We start from the raw sequence: 20,095 nt of genomic DNA on the forward strand, positions 1-20,095 counted from the left end.
TCAGTGAATCCAGGGGACTCTCCAAAGGGAGTTGGGGCTTTGTCCCCAGGAAACATCCCATATGGCTCATTGAGAAAGAGAGAGAGGCAGTACACCTGCTCCCAAACCTTCTAGATCATCGTCTAAGACGTCCAGCGACTCCACCACACGAGACAAAGCCAGTGTCGCCTTTGCATTGAAAATGGGCAGCCTACTGCTGGAGTTCAGTGCGCTGAAGCTATTTAGCCTGATTCGACCAGTTCAGAAACTGCTCCAAGAGCCATTTTAGAAGTTCCATGAACCCTTCCAAAAACTGTCAAGGTGCCAGTCAAAGGGACCCAAGGGCTTCTACTACTACTCCAATGACATATAGCACCTAGATTCCATTTCTATTTCGTGGCGGCTCTAAAGAGCGCCGTGTGGGGCGGAGGTGCGGGGGGGGAGGGGTAGGGGCTTTTTTTTTTGTGCCTGGAGAGGATTATGGGAAATAATGCATAAACACAAAGATTTATCTGTACCGCTAAAATGTAAATCATTGCTCTCCGTGGCCTGAATTGGCAGCCAGACCTATTTCGAGCAATTATTAGTTATAATTTCCTTAAAATGCCATTTTAAAAACCATTATCATAAAGGCTGTATCTGTCAGGACACCCTCTGGGCCGCAACCACCTCAAACCAACCTCAGCGAAACAGAGCATTTACCGGCTCATGAAAGTGGGACGTCCAGGTGCCCACAAGGGACCCCGGCCGGGCTTTAATGTCATTTCTCGGCGTCCCTAAGGCCAGGCTGTGGGAAAGGCCGGCAGCGCCCTAGCTCGCCCACCATCAGTGGCCACGGGCGGTTTTCCCACTGGCTCCACGGGCCGGGGCCCAGGAGGCACTCTGATTGGACCAGCCCAAGTCACATGAGCATGCTGAACCAATCACTGTGCCCGGGAGGTAGGAGGCCCTGATTGGTCAGAGCTGGACCACGTGGTTCACAATAAGTCAGCCCTACTTGGGCCAGGTGGAAAGGTCTCCTTCCGGGGCCAGGGGCTGTTTACCTGCCGAAAGGCAGCAGGGGTGCTGCGTAGACGACACGTGGCGGAGTTAGACCCTCAGTGTTATAAGCCCGCCCATCGCACAGAGCTTACCACCGCAGGCCTTTCCGGAGCGAGGCTGCCGTGGATACAGACGTGTATAAATACACGGCGTTTCATTTTATGAACTTGTTGCCCGCTGTCTTTGTTGCTAGTGCTATATTGTATTTAACTCTCAGTCCGGCTGCATTTCTTCATAAAGAGCCCACTCGTTCTGACAACACGCTTCTCCCTTGATTTCAGAATTAAGAGAGATGTAGCAGCATCTCTAAGCAGGGAGCTGAGCGCTCGAATATCTGCGCAGTTGTTCTTTCTTACCTGCCGTCCTTGGCTACTCAAATTCCCTAGAACACTGACTGCCAGCCTGCCAGGAAGAGAGAGCTAGATGGACATGCCTGCTCTTCCTGGCAGGGTTCCACCAAACGGCAGCCTACCTTCCCGAAAGCCTCCTGGCACTTGTCTGCACGGCATCACTCTCGGCCATCTGCGTGCTGCGGAAAGCTCGAGAGCACGTCGATTCCCGGTCACAACTTCTCAACCCCCTTGGCTCCTCGTGCCTTCTCTTAGCTGCCATTTTACGTACTCTAATCTGCTGATTTCTATAAGATGTTACGGCAAACTGCACTTTTGAAGTTGGCTTTGTAAAGCAGGGCCAAACCGCTTCGAAGCTAGGGACCCTACCCTGGGTCATTTGGTGATACCACCCAGTGGCTCCTTTCCTGCACATGATAGGTGTGGAATACTTGTGAATTTAACTGCAATACACACTGGACGCACTCCCACTTCTTTCTAGAAGCTATCCTGCTGCGTCGTCTCATAGAAACACTTTCTTCTTTGGACTTCTGCAAAACATTGACACGATCAAGTGGCGGTTAAACGTTTATCATGTTTGGGATGCTTGCAGGCATGTGTCTGTGTGTTCACACATGCGTGTCTGTAGAACTTAACTGTTAACGAGCTTGTAAAACTCGACGTCGGAGTCCGATATTCCTCAGCTCTGGATGCCTCGCCATGCCCACCTCACATGATGATGGCCATCGAGCAGATGCTCAATGAAAGCTTTTAAATAAGCTTAACGCCTGTTTCAACATTTACAAATGTATCTTCTCCTTCCGGGTTCTACTTCCTGGGTCTGCACATCACCCTAACAGATTGTAGCTCGTAGTCCCCCACCCATCAGTCTGCTGTGACACCTCCTCAGCCCCCAGAGTCCCTTGGGGGTTTGCCGACTGCCACACAGTCACGGCGGGGGAGAGGTGATGGACCTGCTTTCTGAACCTAGTTTAAGGTTCAACATGTGAATGTACAAAACGCAAGGCTGAGGCATTTCCCGGAAGGCCTCAGTTACTGGCACCTTCTCTCCCAGGGACACTCTGCATCCCCAAAGTTGAAAAAGGACACCTTCAGGAGCACAGTATCTGTGAGCAGAATCGGGGAGGAATCGTCTCTAAAAGTAGCCCCTCACTCCAGGCCGTGCACCCCACATACAACTCGACTTCTTAGAAACCTGGACTTCCTCCAAAATAACCTTGGTTTCCTTTTTAAAAACAGGCCATTTGTACGTGGTTAAAACGTTTTTGGAAACATTCTCACATGAATGCACAGATGCTTCATGTTAGCATGAAAATTAAAGGTCCGCCCACTGGTTTTTTTCCTCTGCTTGTAATTTTGACACCTCTTACATCGGCACACTGGAGGAGCTGACACTTGATGGTTAGATTTTCTATTTGGCTTAAACACTTTGGAAGGTTTTTTTTTTTTTTTAGTGATGAGACAATCACGAGAGTGAAAAAAAAATGTCTTTTTAAAACACCCAAGTGCCACTGGAGAATGATCACTGCACACGATGATTCTCCTTACGTGAGAGGTGGTCGGCCCAATGGCCAGAACTGGACACTGCCCTGTGCTGACCATGTAATCTAGGGGTGGACTGCATATGTCACTTCCTTTAGCTTTAAAAGGATCAGAATGCAGAAAACAAGAATCTTTAAATTCACCAAAGGCTGCCTAATTGCCCTCCAAAGCGGTCGCGCTATTGTATGCCCCCACCGAGGGCGTGTGAGGGCCCTGTTTTTCCACGCGTGTGGGGACCCTTGTAATGGACAGACTTACCATGTTTGCCAGCCGAGGAGTGTGAAATGGTGTGTCATTGTTTCAATTTCTAGGGCCATGGTGACTGAAAAATTTGAGCATCTTTTTGTGCATTTATCGGATACTTGAATTTCTTCTGCGAATTTCCTATTCATCTACTTTACCCATTTTAAATGTCAGAATATTTGGGGGTTTTGCTGTTAATTTTTAGGATTTCTTTATATAGTCTAAATAGTAAGTCTTTGTGGTTGAGTTGCACATATATGTTTTTCTCACCTGATTTTATTATCAAACTTATATTCGCATCTTAAAATGAGTTATATAATACACCCTCTTCTATTCTTTGAAGTAATTCGTATAAGACAAAAATGATGTATTTCTTGAAGATTTTTAAAAATTCACCTGAAAAATCTGTCCAGGATACCTGAGGAGGTGGACAATTTTGACTACCAATCCAATTTATGTAAGCATTTATAGGTTTATTCAGGCTTTTGTTCCCCTCTTGATTCAATTTTGATGATTTTTACTTTTCTAAAAATTATCCATTTTGTTGCTGTTTTCAGATACATTAGATAAAGTTATTTACAGTATCTCTTAAATGTGTTTTAATTCTCACTGCAATTCAATCCCACCTTTCATTCTTACTTATTATAATTTATTCTCGTCACCCTTTCTCTCCGCCCCCCACCCCCTCCCACTCACTCCGTCTCTTTTACATCATTCTGGCTGGAGGTGTGTCTGTTTTCTTAGTTTTTACAGAGAACTCGCTTTTACGCTAACTGATTTGTTCGCACTTCCAGGCTTGATGTTTGGCTGTCGTGAAATCGTGAGTTCTTGCTGGCCATCCGTCCAGACGGAGCCAGCATCTCATCATTTCTTTGCAGTTTCCCCACTCGAGAGTCATTTAAGAGAGCATTTAAATTTTCTAAACATGCTTTTGCATTTCTTTTGTATTATCGATTTGTAATTTAATTGCATTGAGGTCTGAGAATGTGCTCTGGATAATAGCAATTTTTAAAATCTGTGAAACTTAAGGGGGAAAAAACCCTTCGCTTGTGGTTAATGAACCTAGTTTCATGAGCGCTTGAAAGAAAGCGTATTTTCTATTGCTTGGACGCTAAATGTTGGCCACTGCTGTGGGCAATTGGGACTTGACCTGGCTGGGATGACTGGGGATGGTGTAGAATTCTTCCAGACTTGTCTGTCCAAAGAATGAAGGATGAGGTTCCTGTCCCCCACTGGTGAAGATACCCCGTGGGTCATTAACCCCCTGTACTTCTTGGCTGCTCAGGGCTGTGTTCAGTGGGATCATCCTGGCCCCTTACTTCCAAGGCATTGGCGAAGCAGGGGCGGGGCGTGAGGAGAGGGGCGGGGCATGAGGGCTTGGAGCAGCCAGGGATGGAACCGCCCTCCCCTGTTTCTGAGGCCACCGCTGGTAACTGTATACCAGGTGTCTGGTGGGATTTGTTTTCTGAGTCATCGGTGTCTGTTCTGCATTTATTAGTTTCTGCTTTTTGTTTTCCTTGTGCTTACTTACTTGCTGGTTTTCTAACTTCTTGCGTTAGAAATCGAGTTCATTATTATTTTAGCCTCTCCTCTTCTTTTTAGGGTTTTAAATATCTCTTTAAGAAACATTTCTCTGCATCCCTCAAGATTTCAGAGGTAATAGTCGGTAATATGGCTACTTAAATTTTTTTCTCATTTCAACATAGTTTCTTTTCTGACACTGGAGTCGGTTAGAAGTGTATTAATTCTCAAACACACGTCCCCCTCCCCCGAGGCATCCTCGTGGTTAATCGTTCGCTTAGTTACGGACAAAGAATAGGACATTAATGAAACCAAACTTGAAATTTTTGAGACTTGCTCTGTGCCCCTCTTGCAGGTGATGTTTGTAAATGTTCTGTGTGTGCCTAAAAAATACCTGTCCTCTCTGTGTCGCAGATGCTGTTAGTGCCCACCTATGTCCCTCGGGGCCTGTCATGTTGAGATATTGTGTGCAACTTCCAACTACCAGTATCCGCATCTCCGTGTCTGCATCTCCAGATTCCTGGACTGGAGAGGGCAGGGCAGGCCAGCAGTATCCAGGAAAGGACACCCCCGGGGGGAAGCCATCAAACAGTGAGCACGGGACCATCCACTGCAGACTGCGAGTGTCACATTGTCCTGTGAGTGGAACCTGAGCTCATATTTTCCTATTCTCTCCCTTTCCTTTTCCATATAAAAATGTCAAAGCATAAAAGGAGAGAGATAGGCTAGCAAACTGCTATGTACGACCCATTCAGCTTTAAAAACCGTCACCAAATCTGTTTTTATCTTCTGCTGTTTTTAAATAATTAGGTTTTCTCTTGGTTTTTCTATCCTGGAGAATTTTTTAAAGGATCAGCCTATTGATCCATTCTATGAATTGTCTGATTTCTAACTCAATAATTTCTATTTTTATCTGTATTAATTCATTGTTTTTACTTTATGACAAATATAAAATATTTTATTTTTATTTCAATAATTCTATTCTTCTTTTCCAAGATTTATGTCATATATATAGTTTGTTTAATATTTTTTTAAACATTTAAGTGTGTTGTCCATTTATTTCTACCAGAATCTCCTATGAAATTAATTTTATTTGAAGTGAATTCGCGTTCTGAATGTTAACTTTGTTGGCTAATTATTTGAGCATTAGGTTTCTTCACGTGTTTTAGATTTTGAGTTGCAGGCTCATTTTGGATGACGACTTTGATTTCCGATTCTCAGTGTCCCTGCCTCACCGACACACACCCCCACGCCCAGCCCAGGCCGTCCTCCTGTCTTTCCCCATGGCTGGGGGCTCCTGCCCAGCAACGCCATTGGGGCCGCCATGTGCACCATCCATCACCTTCCTGGTGTCCTTGTCCTAGCAGCCTCGGCACAGAGCCATCTGCAGCCACTTCTCACTGCATTTCTGACCCCTCCCTGGATTTAGGAAGGAACCTGGCTTGTCCGCATCTGGCCTCCGGCACCTGCTTCCAGTCCCAGGCCCCAGAGGAGCTGTGGCTCTGCACTCGTGTGCCCTTCTTGGGCTACCACAAGAGTTTCGAACCTGGCTTTGGCTGCGGTGTCTGTTCAGCGTCCATATTCAGGGCAGCACGAGCTTCCCCATCTCCTCCTCTGGTGCAGAGGCTCAGAGAAAGGAGGCCCGTGCCTGAGACCACATGTCCCTTAGCGGAGGGACAAGGGGGAGCACTTCCCTTCTCCACCGTGACGTCTCTTCGCTCTGTCACGTGACTCCACGACACTAAGAACAGGCTTTAAAATCATTGTGAACTAAGCGGACAACTGCAAAATCACATATAGACTATTATGAAACCGTTTAGCAAATAAACTATTCAAAGCCAATTATTTTATTTTCCTGGAAAAGGTAAAAGTGTGTGTGTGTGTGTGTGTACCTGCATGTTTGTAGAGAAAAGTAATGAGGGGCTCTCTGAGTTAATGCATTAGGGCCTGCTGTTAATGCATTGGGCCTAAGGTTATTTTTTAAAATCTTAATGCTTAGAAGTTGGGGAAATGACTTTTTGAAACCATAAGCAATTCCTGGTCCCAGAAGGGAAGAATCCCTCAGATGGGCTGTTTCTCAGTTCTGCTAACCCTCCACGTAAAGGGACACACTTAGACTGGTGGCAGGAACAAGGGGGATGTGAGCAGGTCATCGGGATGCTGGGGCCTCAAGTCCACGCTGGGATGGAGTTGGTTTCCACCAGCCAACAAGGGCCGACCGTTAAATCCAGCCACTATTCAAAATTCAAGCTCTTTAAAACCACAGGTAACAGACACAAACTCCTTACTTCCTATTTGAACAGTTTACTGTGTTATGTATGCTCCCGAGGCTGTTTGTGCCTGCCATGCCTGCCCGGCGGGCACATGCCCTGTGGTCTGCCAGCATATCTGTCCCAACACCCAGCTCGCTGAGACCGTGTTGCCACCTGATCTGGTCAAGGGTGGGGCTGTTTACACTCTGGAAACTGGCAAACCCTGTGACTCGGAGGTCCCTGCCCATCAGTACGCCCCCACTTGACACTGTAGCCGCTCAATTTTCCACGTGGTTGAGGCCTCACTCGCTCCTCACATCTGTGTCGTGTCGGTCAGAATAGGGAGCTCAGCGGTGCTGGTCGCGAGCCTGTCATCATCGGAAGCTGAGTGTCCCAGGGTCCTAGGTAAACAGATGGACAAAACAGTCCTTAAAAAAAACCTGTTTCAAATATAAGAGGAAGAATTAGGAACATCGATGTTAGAGAAAAATCGGTTGTTGGTTTCTTAGAAATGGACCACGAAGGCGAGGAGAAACCGTGGCTCGTAGAGAGAGAATGAATGCAACAGCGGTGGCCACTCCCCGAACCACGCTGGGGGAAGTGACGTTTAGACTAGCTGAGGAAACACAAAGGAAACAAAGTAGCTAGGTTTGCCTTTATTAGCAAAAAAAAAAAAAAAAAAAGCAAACTGCAGTGGGTCCATACATCCGGGAATGGTTGAGAAAATCGTGACATTTACAATTCGGTGGAAGATCACGTAGCTCATAAAGGGACAGGTGAGATCTCCAGGAATCGCTGTGGGACGCCTCCGTGTTAGGGAAAGAGACGGGCGAGAGGGATCCTACATCTATTTAAAAGAAACACCTTTACATAAATCACACACGTACGTAACCGCTTGTTTTCTGATGGAAGAGAAGGTTCTGGGAGGGTGACGTCCTGGTCACCCGGGCTGCCGTGTCAACACACCACAGACTGGCCGGAAAGAGACCTTTCTCACGTTTCTGGGCCTCATCCTTAGTCTTCTTTAAACACACTTTCTCGTTTTTCAGAATACGGATAGCCTGAGAATTTTCCAAATCTTTAAGTTCTGGTTTCTTTTTTGCTTAACGGTTTCTTCAGAACGTTTCTCCTTTTGCACATTTCGCTAGAAGCTGCGAGGAGGAACCGAGCTGCTGCCTCTACACATTGCTTAGCCGTCCTCTCAGCCAAGACCAAGGTCATTGTTCTCAAGCTCCGCCGCCCACGACACAGCAGAACCAGCCGCGAACGTGGCTCAGCCAGGCTCTGGCCCCTCCCCCCATTCCCCACCGCGTGGCCTGGTTTCCATCTGGGACCTCGCCAGGGTCACCTTTGGCATCCAAGCTCCAGACAACAGCCCTTTCGTGTCCCCTCAGCCTCTTCCTCCTGCACGTCTAAAGTCTTCCAGCCTCCACCATCACCAAGCCCCAGAGCCGCTGCCACGTTTCCTGGCATTTGTCACAGCAGCGCCCTCACTTCCCAGCACCAATTTCTGTCTTAGCTCGGGCTGCTGCAGCGGAACACCGTAGGCTGGGGGCCGATAAACACCAGACGTTCACTTCTTACAGTTCTGGAGGCTGGGACATCTGAGGTCAGGGTTAATGGCACGGGCGGGGTCTGGTGACAGCCCTCTTCTGGTCTACAGATGGCCATCTCACTGAGTTCTCACATGGCAGGGAGAGAGAGAGAGAGAGAAGGAAGGAGAGGGGGAGGAATGGAGGGAAGGAGGGAGGGAGGAAGAGGGAGACAAAGCTCTCTGTCTGGAGTCCCCGTCATACGGGTACCATTCCATCGCCAGAGTCCCCTCATGACCTAGTCACCTGCCAAATGTCCCACGTCCAAACACCATCACATTGGAGGTTAGGGCTTCGACTTACGAATTTTGGGGGACACAATTCAGTCCATAGCAGACACACGCTAAACTTTTAACACTCACGTCCCGTATGTATGTTGGAAGCGTTACCCTAAAAATAAAAGGTCTTTCAAAGTGAGAGGCAGCAGGCATTTATCTGAGGTCACTAAGAAGAGCTTTTCGGGAGGCACTGATTCAGGCAGACGCCCGAACGGTGCTCAGAAGCAGGGGACAAAGGCAAAGGGTATTTACGAGAAGGAGAAGGGGACAGTTCCATCCACAGAAGGAAAGCGTTTTTATAGGTGCAGATAACATAACATAGCGACGCTAATTCTAAACGGTGTTTTTAATTTTCAGTCTCTTAGTCATCAGCCTTTGTGTTGTGTTCGCAAACAATTCTTAGAGACACGAGGTTGCTTTAGGCTCCTCCAAAGGTTACTTTGCCCTGTTTTAACATTCCAGGGGTTTGAAGTGTAAGGCAGGCATGGCAGCTCTGGCTCCGTTTTTAAAGTGGCTCCATTTATTAAATTTTTACAGAGATGAAGAAGGCCGTAAGCGTTTATCTTGCTCATACGACACATTGATTGTATTACGATAAGTACGTATAATCCGTCTGATTTTTAAAAAAAGTCTTCCTCTTCCCTTCACTTCTGAACAAGTTGGTCCTCAAGGGGTGTTAGGTGGGGAGGGCAGGACCTGCCCTGGGGTGCGGGGCGGTGCCAGGGTTCAGAGGGAGGTTCTGGGGCTCAGGCAGGGTGACGGTGGCCCACACGGAGGGGAGACGTGGGGTTGAGTGTCAGACCAGAGTGAGGTGTGGAAACATTCATGGCAGGGGGCTGACCCAGGGCGTGGGTGCCAAGCAGGGCAAGGAGGGTGCCCCATGGGGAGCAGCTTATGTCCTGACAAGTCTGCCCAATGCCTGTTCCTTATGTTCTCCAGGACTCACGTGAGCACATTCTCCGTTTGCGACTGTGGGGGGCTGGGCAGGGGTGGCCGCGGCGTGGCCCGCATGCAGAGTGGTGGCACCAGGGGTCTGCCGCCTCACCCGCGTAAGCCCTGGACATGCTACCGAGGCCTTGGGACCTCAGCTGCCCCACCTGTAAAATGGCGGTGATGCGGGGCCAGCAGCTCACCCCGGGGCGAGTACTCACGTCTCGGGAACTCCTCCCTCCTCGCCCAGGCCTGGGAAACCGGGACAGCTGGTCACCCTGAACAATACCCCACCTCCAGATGGTCCTAAGGGGTGAGTACGGGACGTACATCCGTGGCAGAGCAAGGTGCCACGGGTGGTAGGCGCATGAAGAAATGTGATTACGGTTTTCATAATAATGGAAACAGTTTACAGATTTCTTCTGCTTGGGAGAAGTGAGAAATGTTAAAATCTAGGGTACACAACAGATTAGAGGCCATAAACGATCCGGCTTAAGTGGCCGATGAGAAATCCATGTTTATAGTCCACTTAACTCTGCAGGCCAGTGATGAGCTGAGCCAATGGCAGGGTGCTGGCTGCCTGGGTGCGCCCCCCGCCCCCGCCTCCCCCCCACCTGCAGAGCAGGCTGCAACGGGGATAAAGGCAGTGGTGACAACACCCCAGGAGGGCCGCCTGCCCAGCCACCCCCAGTCTGGTGCCTCCAGGCTTTTAGAGGCCTGACTCCTTCTCTCCAGGTGGAGAGGGCAGCCTGTCACCAGTACGGGCCTGGGCCGCAGTCCAGATTCAGACTGAAGAGAGGGAGTCAGATGCAGACCAGGAAGAAGGGGCTGGGCTGGACGTGCAGTCACCAGAATAGTCTGTTTACCTATTATCCATCTATCTGTCATCTGTCTATCTATCTATCTATCTATCTATCTATCTATCTATCTATCATCTATCTATCTATCTATCTATCAATCATTTACCTATCATCTCTCTATCTTTTATCAACTTATTTTTAAAAAAGTCCTAAATATGGTTGCTTCGTGTGGGTTGTGCTCACTTATGTTAATAAAAAGATATTTTTTAAGTTTATTTTAAAAGCCTGAAAGATTTGCAGTGGACCTCGGTGGAGACCGAGGGGTCAGGGAACTAGCCGGCTCTTCCCACCGAAGCTCCTGGCCCAGCACACACAGCTCTTTTGGACAACAGGTCACGGGCCGTGTGAACGCTTTTGGGTCGGTGGTGTCTGTCTCGGACCTGGTCTGTGAGCTTTCACGGGGGCATCATGAACATGGAAACGCCGGGTATTCCAGAGACCTCATTCCCCCAGACATGCTCCCCTGGGCACCTCAGGAGCTACCTCGGCAGAAGTTCCCAGACACATTGAAACCTACAGTTTCACGGGCCTAGTTGCAGATGAAAAACATTTTAAAGTGACAATTATAGAATTTTAGCATTTTGGTGATAAGGTGTCTTTTAAAATATGTTGGAAACCAATTAATAAAATATTATTTGACTTCCCCAAATATACTAATACAACTTTGGAGGCACATAAAATTTAGTGAAATATAATGACAGTAAAAATTCAGGTGCAATACACAGTGGCTTTGTTTTCTGGACACTGAAGTAAGAAACATAGCTTTCAACGGGAGTGACTTCAGCTACCCAGGCTACACTTACTTTTATGTGTGGAAAGGTTCTCCCCCAGAAGATGACCACTCCCATATGCTGCACAGACGTCACTTATATAGAGCATTTTTACATTTATGGGCCTAATTGTATAATGTTTGTCAAGTGATGCTTCCATTGTGGACTCCGGAAACAGATCCAGGTGTGTGCTTGCGTGTAAGAGCACATCTTTCCCTGGGGAATTCTGCAAAATGCGGCAGGTACCGACCTTCCCAGCAAGGGTGTAGCCAGGGCTGGCAGCGCCCCCAGCCGACTGTCCTTGCCCCTTCCTTTGGCAGCCACCACTCACTGACCAGAGCATGGGCCCGCTGAGTGTGGACTTGGCCTGACAGGGGTTAAGACAATGCCGGCCTTACTGACTGATCCAACTCGCCAGGGAGGAGCCCAAACTGCCCGCCTCTGTCCCCCGGAAGGAAAGCTCTGGCTCCCTTTGCTTGGAGCTGGGGGGTGAGGGCGGGTTGCAGAAACAGCACAGCGCTCAGGCTCCACCCTCAGAAACGACAGGACCAGCCCGTATCCTTAGCACACAAAGGCCTTCTCCGCCTGGGACCCAGCTCTACTCACCTGAGCCTCCCTTGCTCTCTCCGTCCACTCCCCCTCCTCACTCCACCTCCGCCTCTCCCGCGCCCCGCCGCCCCCTCGCCCCCGGGTAACGCTGGGTCACAGTGTCACAAGCGTCCACCCGCCTGGACTCAGGAAGATGCCGCAGGCCCGCCTCACGGAAGGTGCACCTTGCGCGGGCGGGAAGAGGAGCCCAGGCCCCACCCGCGGGAGGTCGGGGGCTGAACGGGGGGCGGGTCCTTTCCTACAAATGCAGCGTTGTGGGACTTTTCTATGCTCGGTTCCACCACTTAGTACCGTGAAGAATTGCAATAATGCAATTCGTCTACAAATAAAACAAAAATGGGCTTTTATGGGCTGGCCTGGGAACCTAACCTCTGCGCCTGTGGGAAAATGCATTCTAAGTTTTAGACAATAAGCTGGAGAAAGTGCTGGCTCGCCCTGCGTGGGGACCGCCAGTCCTCCGGATGCGCATGTGGCCCGGCCCCGGCTGGCCGTGGACTCTGGCTTCCCAGGGGTGCGGGGCTGGGCGAGGGAGCCGGGCCGCCGCGGGTTTGGGTCGAGGTTCCCTAACATCCGTCTCTCAGCCGGATTTTGATGATTCCAAAAGCAAAGCCATTGGGAGTCGATGTCCTGATAACAAGGGCACATTTTCCTTCTGGGTCCGGTGCGACTTAAAGAGCCCCTCGGGGACAGGGAGCTGACGTCGGGTGGCACCGTGGGTCCCCTCGGCTGCCCTCCACTCTGCTCCCTCTCCCGGAATGGGACCGCTCACTGCCCTGACGCTCAGCGGTCAAGGTCGGTTCTCACGGGCTCCTGGCGTTGCACGGTGTTTCCGAGGCCCTGCCCACAGGCTGCCCCTAGGGGCTCGACGCCACCTTGCAGGACCCACACCTCTCGGCCCTGCTCTCCATCCCTCGCCCCCATGTCATCACCCGGAGACCTGACTGCTGTGGCAATCTCCCGTCCACTTTGGATGGTGACTGTGTGGACATCTGCAGCCCGTTAGGCGAGCTGCGGTCGGGTAGACCCCCAACGTCCTGACACTTGGGCCTCCAAGTCCTCCGGCCGCGGGGCGGGGCTTCCCAGGCCCACCTTGCCCCGCCCCTTGGCTCCGGGCTCGCGCATGCGCAGACACCTCTCCCGCAGGTTACTGGGGAGGCCCCAGGCTGTCTTGGTGAGCGGACGGGGTTTGGCCAAGAACTTTGTGACTGATAGCAAATTTTATATATATATAAAATTATATATGTTTTTCAGTCCCAACCATGCGAGGTGTTCTTAGGTGGTTTTTGTTTCCATGTTCTGGAATATTCGGTAGACAGTCGTGGGTGAGAATCTGCCATCGCCGACTGGGGTGTCTTAGGACTTCCGCGGCGGAACGGCGCTCCGCCAACTTTTTTTTTTTTTGTCTCTTTTGTTGTCCTTAGTTGTTCTCAAGCCCACTTAACCTTTGGCACATCAAGAAAACATTTCGAGACTTTTTTTGGGGAAGCGCAATAAGCGAGTGGACTCGGGTTCAAGCGGCACTTCTCGTTTCTTACCCCGTGGTTCATCAGGAAAGGAAAACACGGCCATCCTGCAGTCCACTGGGCCTCAGCCTGCGCGCCTCCCCAGCCTGCACGCGGTGACCTCAGATCGCGCCGCTCCGTGGCGGGTCGCCAAGGGGCCGGGCAGCTGCACGTTCTTAGACCAACGGGCCAAGTTAGGGAAAGGTGGCCACTTCCAGCAGGGCTGCGAAGCTCCGGGGGGCTGTGACACAGGGCATGGGACGCGAGGGGGGCGGTGCCAATGGCTCGGGGCCGATGACTCAGGGTCGCCACTCAGGCGTGCCCACAACAGTTCTTTATCCTGGACCCTGGTCCTGATTCGTGGGGCCGGGGTGACATGGCAGCATCGCTAGTTTTAAACAGTCTCTCCCTCAGGAGATTCTACAGGCAGCCTGGTTTTGGAACAACTTACTGCCTTGTGTGTGGTCACCGGTGCAAGGGACAAGAGGCCAGGTGTGTTGGGTATTGGGGTGGAGGGCTAGGTATCAAGAACGCGACAGGGAAATAAGTCGGTAAGCTCACTTCCAGGGCAGAGTTTACAGTGACACCATGTTCACAGGAATACAGAGGTGCTGTGGGCACGGCGACAAGCTGGTTAAAAATGCACAGACCTCAAGCCACTGATCAGATGTCAATAGAGTGCCCGATGAGATCCCAGGCACCTCTCCAGCACGTTCAAGTTCAGGCCTATGGCATTTTTACTCAAGTTTGGATGCGTATTTGAGTCACCTGGGAGCAGTTCAGGTTCCTGATGCCCAGGCCTTACCCTGTAGTTACCGGGGCTCCCTGGTTCGGTGGGATCTGGATTGTAGGTGTCGATATAGAACATAGGGAGGTGTGTGGAGTTAGCTCATCAGGAAAGGGCAGGGGAGAGAGCTGGAGACCATCCTGAAGACGGGTCATTGCTGTGGGGACAGCAAAGGTGGCTTGGTTTAGAAAGACGGCCGTAGCCCACACGGAGCTGCAAAGGCTTGTATCCATCATCACTGATTCCTGAGGGGAGGAAGGTGAGATCTGGCGTGATAGGTTCTCTCTATGCTCCCCCTACTCTGTGAATCCCCCACATTTCTATGATTCCGTGGCTGGGCTGACAGGTGCCCACACAGTGGTGGCACAGGAGAGGCCGCAGCAGGAAGGGGAGGGACACTAAGTTCTGGCCCCTGGCCTCTATCAGCAGTGAATCCATGAGTGCCCAGAGCAAGTTAACATGGCTGTCGGCATCCATCACCCCCACGCACTTGCACACTCGGTCCCCTCCTGTTTAAGGTGCTGTTGGAGCAGTGGACACTGCAGCCATCCCAGCACAAAGGAGAAAGATCATGAGCTGGACGAGGGCTGTAATCCACAGGAAAAGGGTGGACAATCAGATGATGAGCTCGATCAAGATGCCCGGGCAAAGAGAGGTGCCAAGGGAGCCCCACCGATCTCAAGTGACAGCAATAATGTCCGCCTCAGACATGTGTCCTGCTGTCCTCTGGGTAGCTCAGGCCTCTTGGGGGAACACAGTGTGGGAACAGCTTCCTTCGGGAGCCTGCGGAACCCAAGCACCTTGAAGCAAGGCAGCCGGAGACCTCCCAGAGACCTGTGAGGGGCAGATGGGGGAGCCGAGAATGTTCTAACCTGGAGACCTGAAAGGCAGAGTGAGGACTGTGGGGTGCTGCTGCGCAGCCAGGAGGGGTCAGGGTGGCAGGGGATGAGGTCGGCTGGGTAAGTAGGGGTCAGGAAGTCTCCAGGGACATGAGCGTCATCACACACACCCAGATCAACAAGGTCTTCAGCCCAGCTCTCAACCCCTCTGTTCTAGGTCTAGATCCTTGTCTGGCGTGGCGTCTCCTCATTTACTTCCTTCCCGGGCGATGGGGACAGCCCAAGGTGCCTCCTAATGGCTCACGGGGTTGAGTTGAAAACTTGATACAATTGAGATAGCAAAGTATCTACATTGTGTCAACCTCTGAATGGTACAGCAATTAAATGAGATTTTAAAAACACACACTCTGAAGTTCTTCCGTGAGAGGCGGTTAGCAGGTGAATCTGAAGTGCACATGTGGAAGCCCGTCACTAATCACACACTTTCACAGAATCTTTCGAAATGTTTCATCAATACAAGCAAAAAACAAACAAAACAAACAAACAAAAACCCTTTTAGTGACTAGTTAGGATATCCACGAGTTATTTTTAAGAGAATGTAGTTTGTAACAAGTGCGACATGCTATTTTAATTAAATTGCCGTTAAGGTAAATTTTAGCTCATTTTTAAAAAATAACGTTTTACTCAAGTTGCGGGCTGTCCTCGAGTGAGTTACCAATCTTCCATGTGGCTAGGCCAATTCAAGGAAAATGGTGAGAAATGAGTTTTATCTATAGACCTGGGGTTTCCCAAGACAGCTTCCCAACTTGTTTGTGGGAAGGGAAAGACATCCCCTGATTTCCTGTGACGACACGATTTGGGTTCTTGCAACGGCGCTGTTGCTAAGGGCGGATTGCAACGTTTGTCTGCTGCCTGGTTTCTGGGGTGCGGTAATAGAACTCAACGACAAACTGACCCAAACAGCAACACGCTGGAGGTGAGAGGTGACAACAGCAGGAATGACAGAAGTCAGGGGACAGGTTTCATCTCCTCTCCTCTGGGGAAACGGCTCGCATGTTCAGAGGTCAAAATTCAGGGAATGGCATAGAGAGTAAAGTTAGCAGTCGACAGCTTCAAAAATAACCATGATAAACTAAATAGGTTGAAAATAGAGGAAAACATAGATGAACTGGATGGAAAGAGGGGGCATTTCCATGGAGAAATGGAATCTACAAAAACCATCGAGTGGCTATTCTAGAAGCACAAATAAATATTTGAAATGTGGGTACTTCAGACGTCTGTAACAGCAGCCGGAATACAGGAGAACAGAAGATTAATACGTTTGAAGACAGATTGAGAGAAAACATCCAAGATGAATCACAGAGAGAAACAAGTCATGGTAAAACCAGAACAAAGTGTAAGACGCGTAGCATGCGATCAATGTCAACGCAGGTGTAACCGGGATCCTGCAAAAAGAGGGAGGAGCAGTACTTGAAGAAATAATAATCAAATATCTTCTAAACCTTGTGAAAAATAGCAACCCACAGATTCAGGAAAATAAATCCAAACAGGATAAATAATTTCAGAAAAAATAAAACTTAAGCACATCATAGTCAAAGTATCTATCTATGAATCTATAAACTATTATCATTAATAAAGTATTTTAGGAAATTCATCAATACGTGGAAATCTCACCCTCCTAAATAACCAATAGTTCAAAGAAGAAATTACAAGGGAAGGTAGAATACAGTTTGCAATGAATGACAATAGACGCAACACACCAAAACCCATGGGATTCGGCGAAGCAGTGCTCTGAGGAGAATGTGCAGCTGTAAATGCCAACATTACAAAGAAGACCTCAAATCAAGACCTTAAGAACCTAGAAAAGAAGACCCACTAACCCCAAAGCAGCAGAAGGAAGGAAGTAACAAAGATTAGGGCAGAAATAAGTGATTCTAGCACGGTTGCAAGATACAAAGTCAATATAGAAGAAATCAATTCTAGTTCTACATCCTAGCAACAAACAATTGGACAGTGAGATTAAAACATCGCTTATATTAATACAAAATTAAAAAAAAATGAGTCTCACGATTTATTCAGTGGACAAGAACTCTCCACTGAAAACTTTATAACTCTGCCGAGAGAAACTAAAGATGACAAACGAACGGAGAGATATTCTACGGCTCCTCCATGTTGTGAAGACGTCATCTCTCCTCGAAGTCATCGACGGATGACGTGACGCTGGCCCGAACGCCAATAGGTTTGCCCTCTACTCACTCCTCTCCCCTTTCTCGTGACAGCGGACAAGCTGGTTTTAAATTTTATATGGAAATACGAAGGATCTAGAACAGCATTATATTTTATAACTTATTTTAAAACTATAGTAGTGAGGATGGTGTGTTTTTGGTGTAAAGACAGACGAATAGACCAATGGGAAAGAACAAGTATCCCAGACATAGGCCTTCCTCCCCTATGCAGTTATTGATTATATCAGGGTGCCGGTGCCACCCACGCAGAAAGGATGGCATTTTTCAGCAAACTGGCACTGTAGCAATTCAGTGCATGAGCAGACGGGAAAATGCACCTTGCTCTGCCTTTCGGCATACACAGAAATTTATTCAAAATGGAGAAATGTTACGAATTCGAAATCCATAAACTTTAATGTGAAGATGAAAACCATGACAGCTCCAGAAGAAAACAGAAAAATATTTTCATATTCTTGTGGCAGGCAGAGATTTCTTAAAGGAGACGTACATGCCAAAAACAAACAAATGAAAAACAAAACAAACAAAAAAAAACCCCCACAACTACAAAGAAAGATATTGATAAGTTGAATTTTACTAAAACTAAGAACTTCAATCATTAAAAACAATGAAACTGGATGGCAAGTTGCAGACCGGAAGAACATTTTCAGTCCGTCTCTGTGACAGACAGCATGTCCAGACTATATCAAGAAATCCTACAGATCGATACAAAAAACAATTGAATTTTCAAATGGGGGAAATTGACCAGGCACAACAGCATTAGTCAGTACAGAAAGGCAAATTAAAACCTTGGTGATATAATCACCGTACACCTATTAGGATGGGAACACTGAAAAAACCTTTAAAAATGCAAAGTGGTGGCAAGGATGGGCTCTACCTGAATTTTGCATTCCTGGTGGGCGTGTCAATTGGTATAAATTCGGAAAACAGGCTACTCATCTCTACTAAAGTTAAACATATTCTTATCTCATAATCCAGCAATTCCACTGCTAGGTATACTCACCAGAGAAATGTTTGTGTCCACCGCCAACGGGAATGTCGAGAATGTCGCTAGCACCTTTATTTATCATGGCTGAAAACCAGAAACAACTCGAGCGTCCGTCAAGAGGAAAATGGAAAAATAAACCGTGGCAAAAAAGAACTGTGGCATAATGGATACCTGCTCAAGAGCACAGGTGCACCTTCAAAACGTGATGCTGAGTGGAAGAAGCCGGTCACGAAGCGCTACGCACTATATTCCAAACATATGAAGATCAAGAATAAGCCACGCGGATTCACGGGGATTGAAGCCAGAGTCGCGTTGACCTCCGGAGACGGGAACGGATTGGGACAGGGCCCAAGGAACGGTGTCACGCCAACGTGTCACAGCTACGTGCTGATCGATCTGCATGACTAATACCCAGGTGGAGAGATATGTAAAAGTCACCAAACTTTACATTAAGATTAGTGGTTTTACTTAAAAAAAAAAAATGCTTTTTACAGGAAGAAAAAAAAATGTAACCTCTGGAGTCAGACCTGACCGTTTTGGGTCTGAGATCGGGTACCTTTTGCTGTGTGACCTCGGGAAGTCACATAACCTGTCTGTGCCTTACTTCCTCAGCATGGATAATAATAGTGTCTGGCCCACAGAGCTGTGACGAGAGTTAAGTGAGTCAGTGGCTATTGGGTTCAAAGCACAGTGCCGGGCACCTACTCTGGCCTCCGTGGCTGTCAGTCCTTGTCACCAGGTGATGACCGACGCCCCTCCAGCTCTGAGGTCTTAGAGGCTTCACCAGCTCACTTCACCTCCTCTTCACAGCAGCGGGAATCATCGGGTACAGCCACCACGACATGATGCTATTTAAGTAATTCTAGACCTTCCGCTGGGAAATCCTGTTTACCCTTAACTATCACCCTGTAGACCCTGATTCATTTTCGGTTTTGCTGTAATTGTTCTTAATGTGTGTTATAAAAAATAAATTCCACCATGTTCACAAATGCAAACTCTATCATCTGACCCAGAGTGGCGAGTCAGTACATTACCCACTTGGACAGATAAGTGGTGGGTGCTATTTCGTGCCAGTAACCTGGGAGGGAGCACATTGTCCTTTAGTAACCTCTGTCACTTCCTGTTTTCTGCAGTAACAATTGCATTGGGCAATATCATTACACATGTGATTGCATCATGCCTATTTTAAAGCAATTCTCCTTGTAGCATAAAACAGAAACTGAATCACTTTGTGGTTTGGGGGATTTTCACATGTCTGCAGTGGTGAAAACTGAACATCTGTCCTACATAAGCCAGGGTCTTCTTCCCTCTCCTAACTGCCAAATAAATACGCTTCACCACAGATGGGTCTGTTTGCAGCAAGAGGGCTCCTGGGGCGTGTTTACACCTGAGCCGTGGGTAAGTCATTGACAAAATGCTTTCTACTAAAAAAAAAATTTTATAATGTAAATGTACGGAGTAAGTGTAACTCTTGGTAGGTCAAAGAAAATATGTCGTGTCTCTTAGTATAGGCAGCAAATGATAATTTGGATTTAAACTGTGATGTAAAGTGTCTGTGGCTGAAATGAATCAGTCGGTCACCAAATACTGGAGACCCACCTGAGACCAGGCGATGCTGGGATCAGTGAAAACGCACGGGAGCCTCTCCATCCTCTGGCCCGAGAGACTAGTAAGGGAAACACAAGGATTCTGTAAATTCCAATGGGCTGACCGTCAGCAAAGTAAGATGTCTTAATATTTTTTCCAGTTTTATTGAGATATGATTGACC

The 20,095-nt window shown here is 48.4% G+C and overlaps 1 protein-coding gene across 2 annotated transcripts in view; it reads left to right on the forward strand.

Moving 5' to 3' along the window:
* The first annotated feature begins 19,567 nt into the window (after positions 1–19,567).
* The window catches only part of ABCG1 (ATP binding cassette subfamily G member 1), a 63,010-nt gene continuing 62,482 nt past the window's right edge, over positions 19,568–20,095 (forward strand). For both annotated transcript variants that reach the window (XR_005651782.1, XM_039858043.1), the window contains exon 1: positions 19,568–19,724. Coding sequence is in view for 1 of the 2 variants with exons in the window: in XM_039858043.1 (XP_039713977.1) it covers positions 19,578–19,724 (147 nt within the window). In the remaining variant the exon portion in view is untranslated. The remainder of the gene's footprint in view (positions 19,725–20,095) is intronic.

Source organism: Pteropus medius, unplaced genomic scaffold, assembly GCF_902729225.1.
Source record: "Pteropus medius unplaced genomic scaffold, Ma_sr-lr_union100, whole genome shotgun sequence".
Taxonomy (NCBI): Eukaryota; Metazoa; Chordata; class Mammalia; order Chiroptera; family Pteropodidae; genus Pteropus; species Pteropus medius.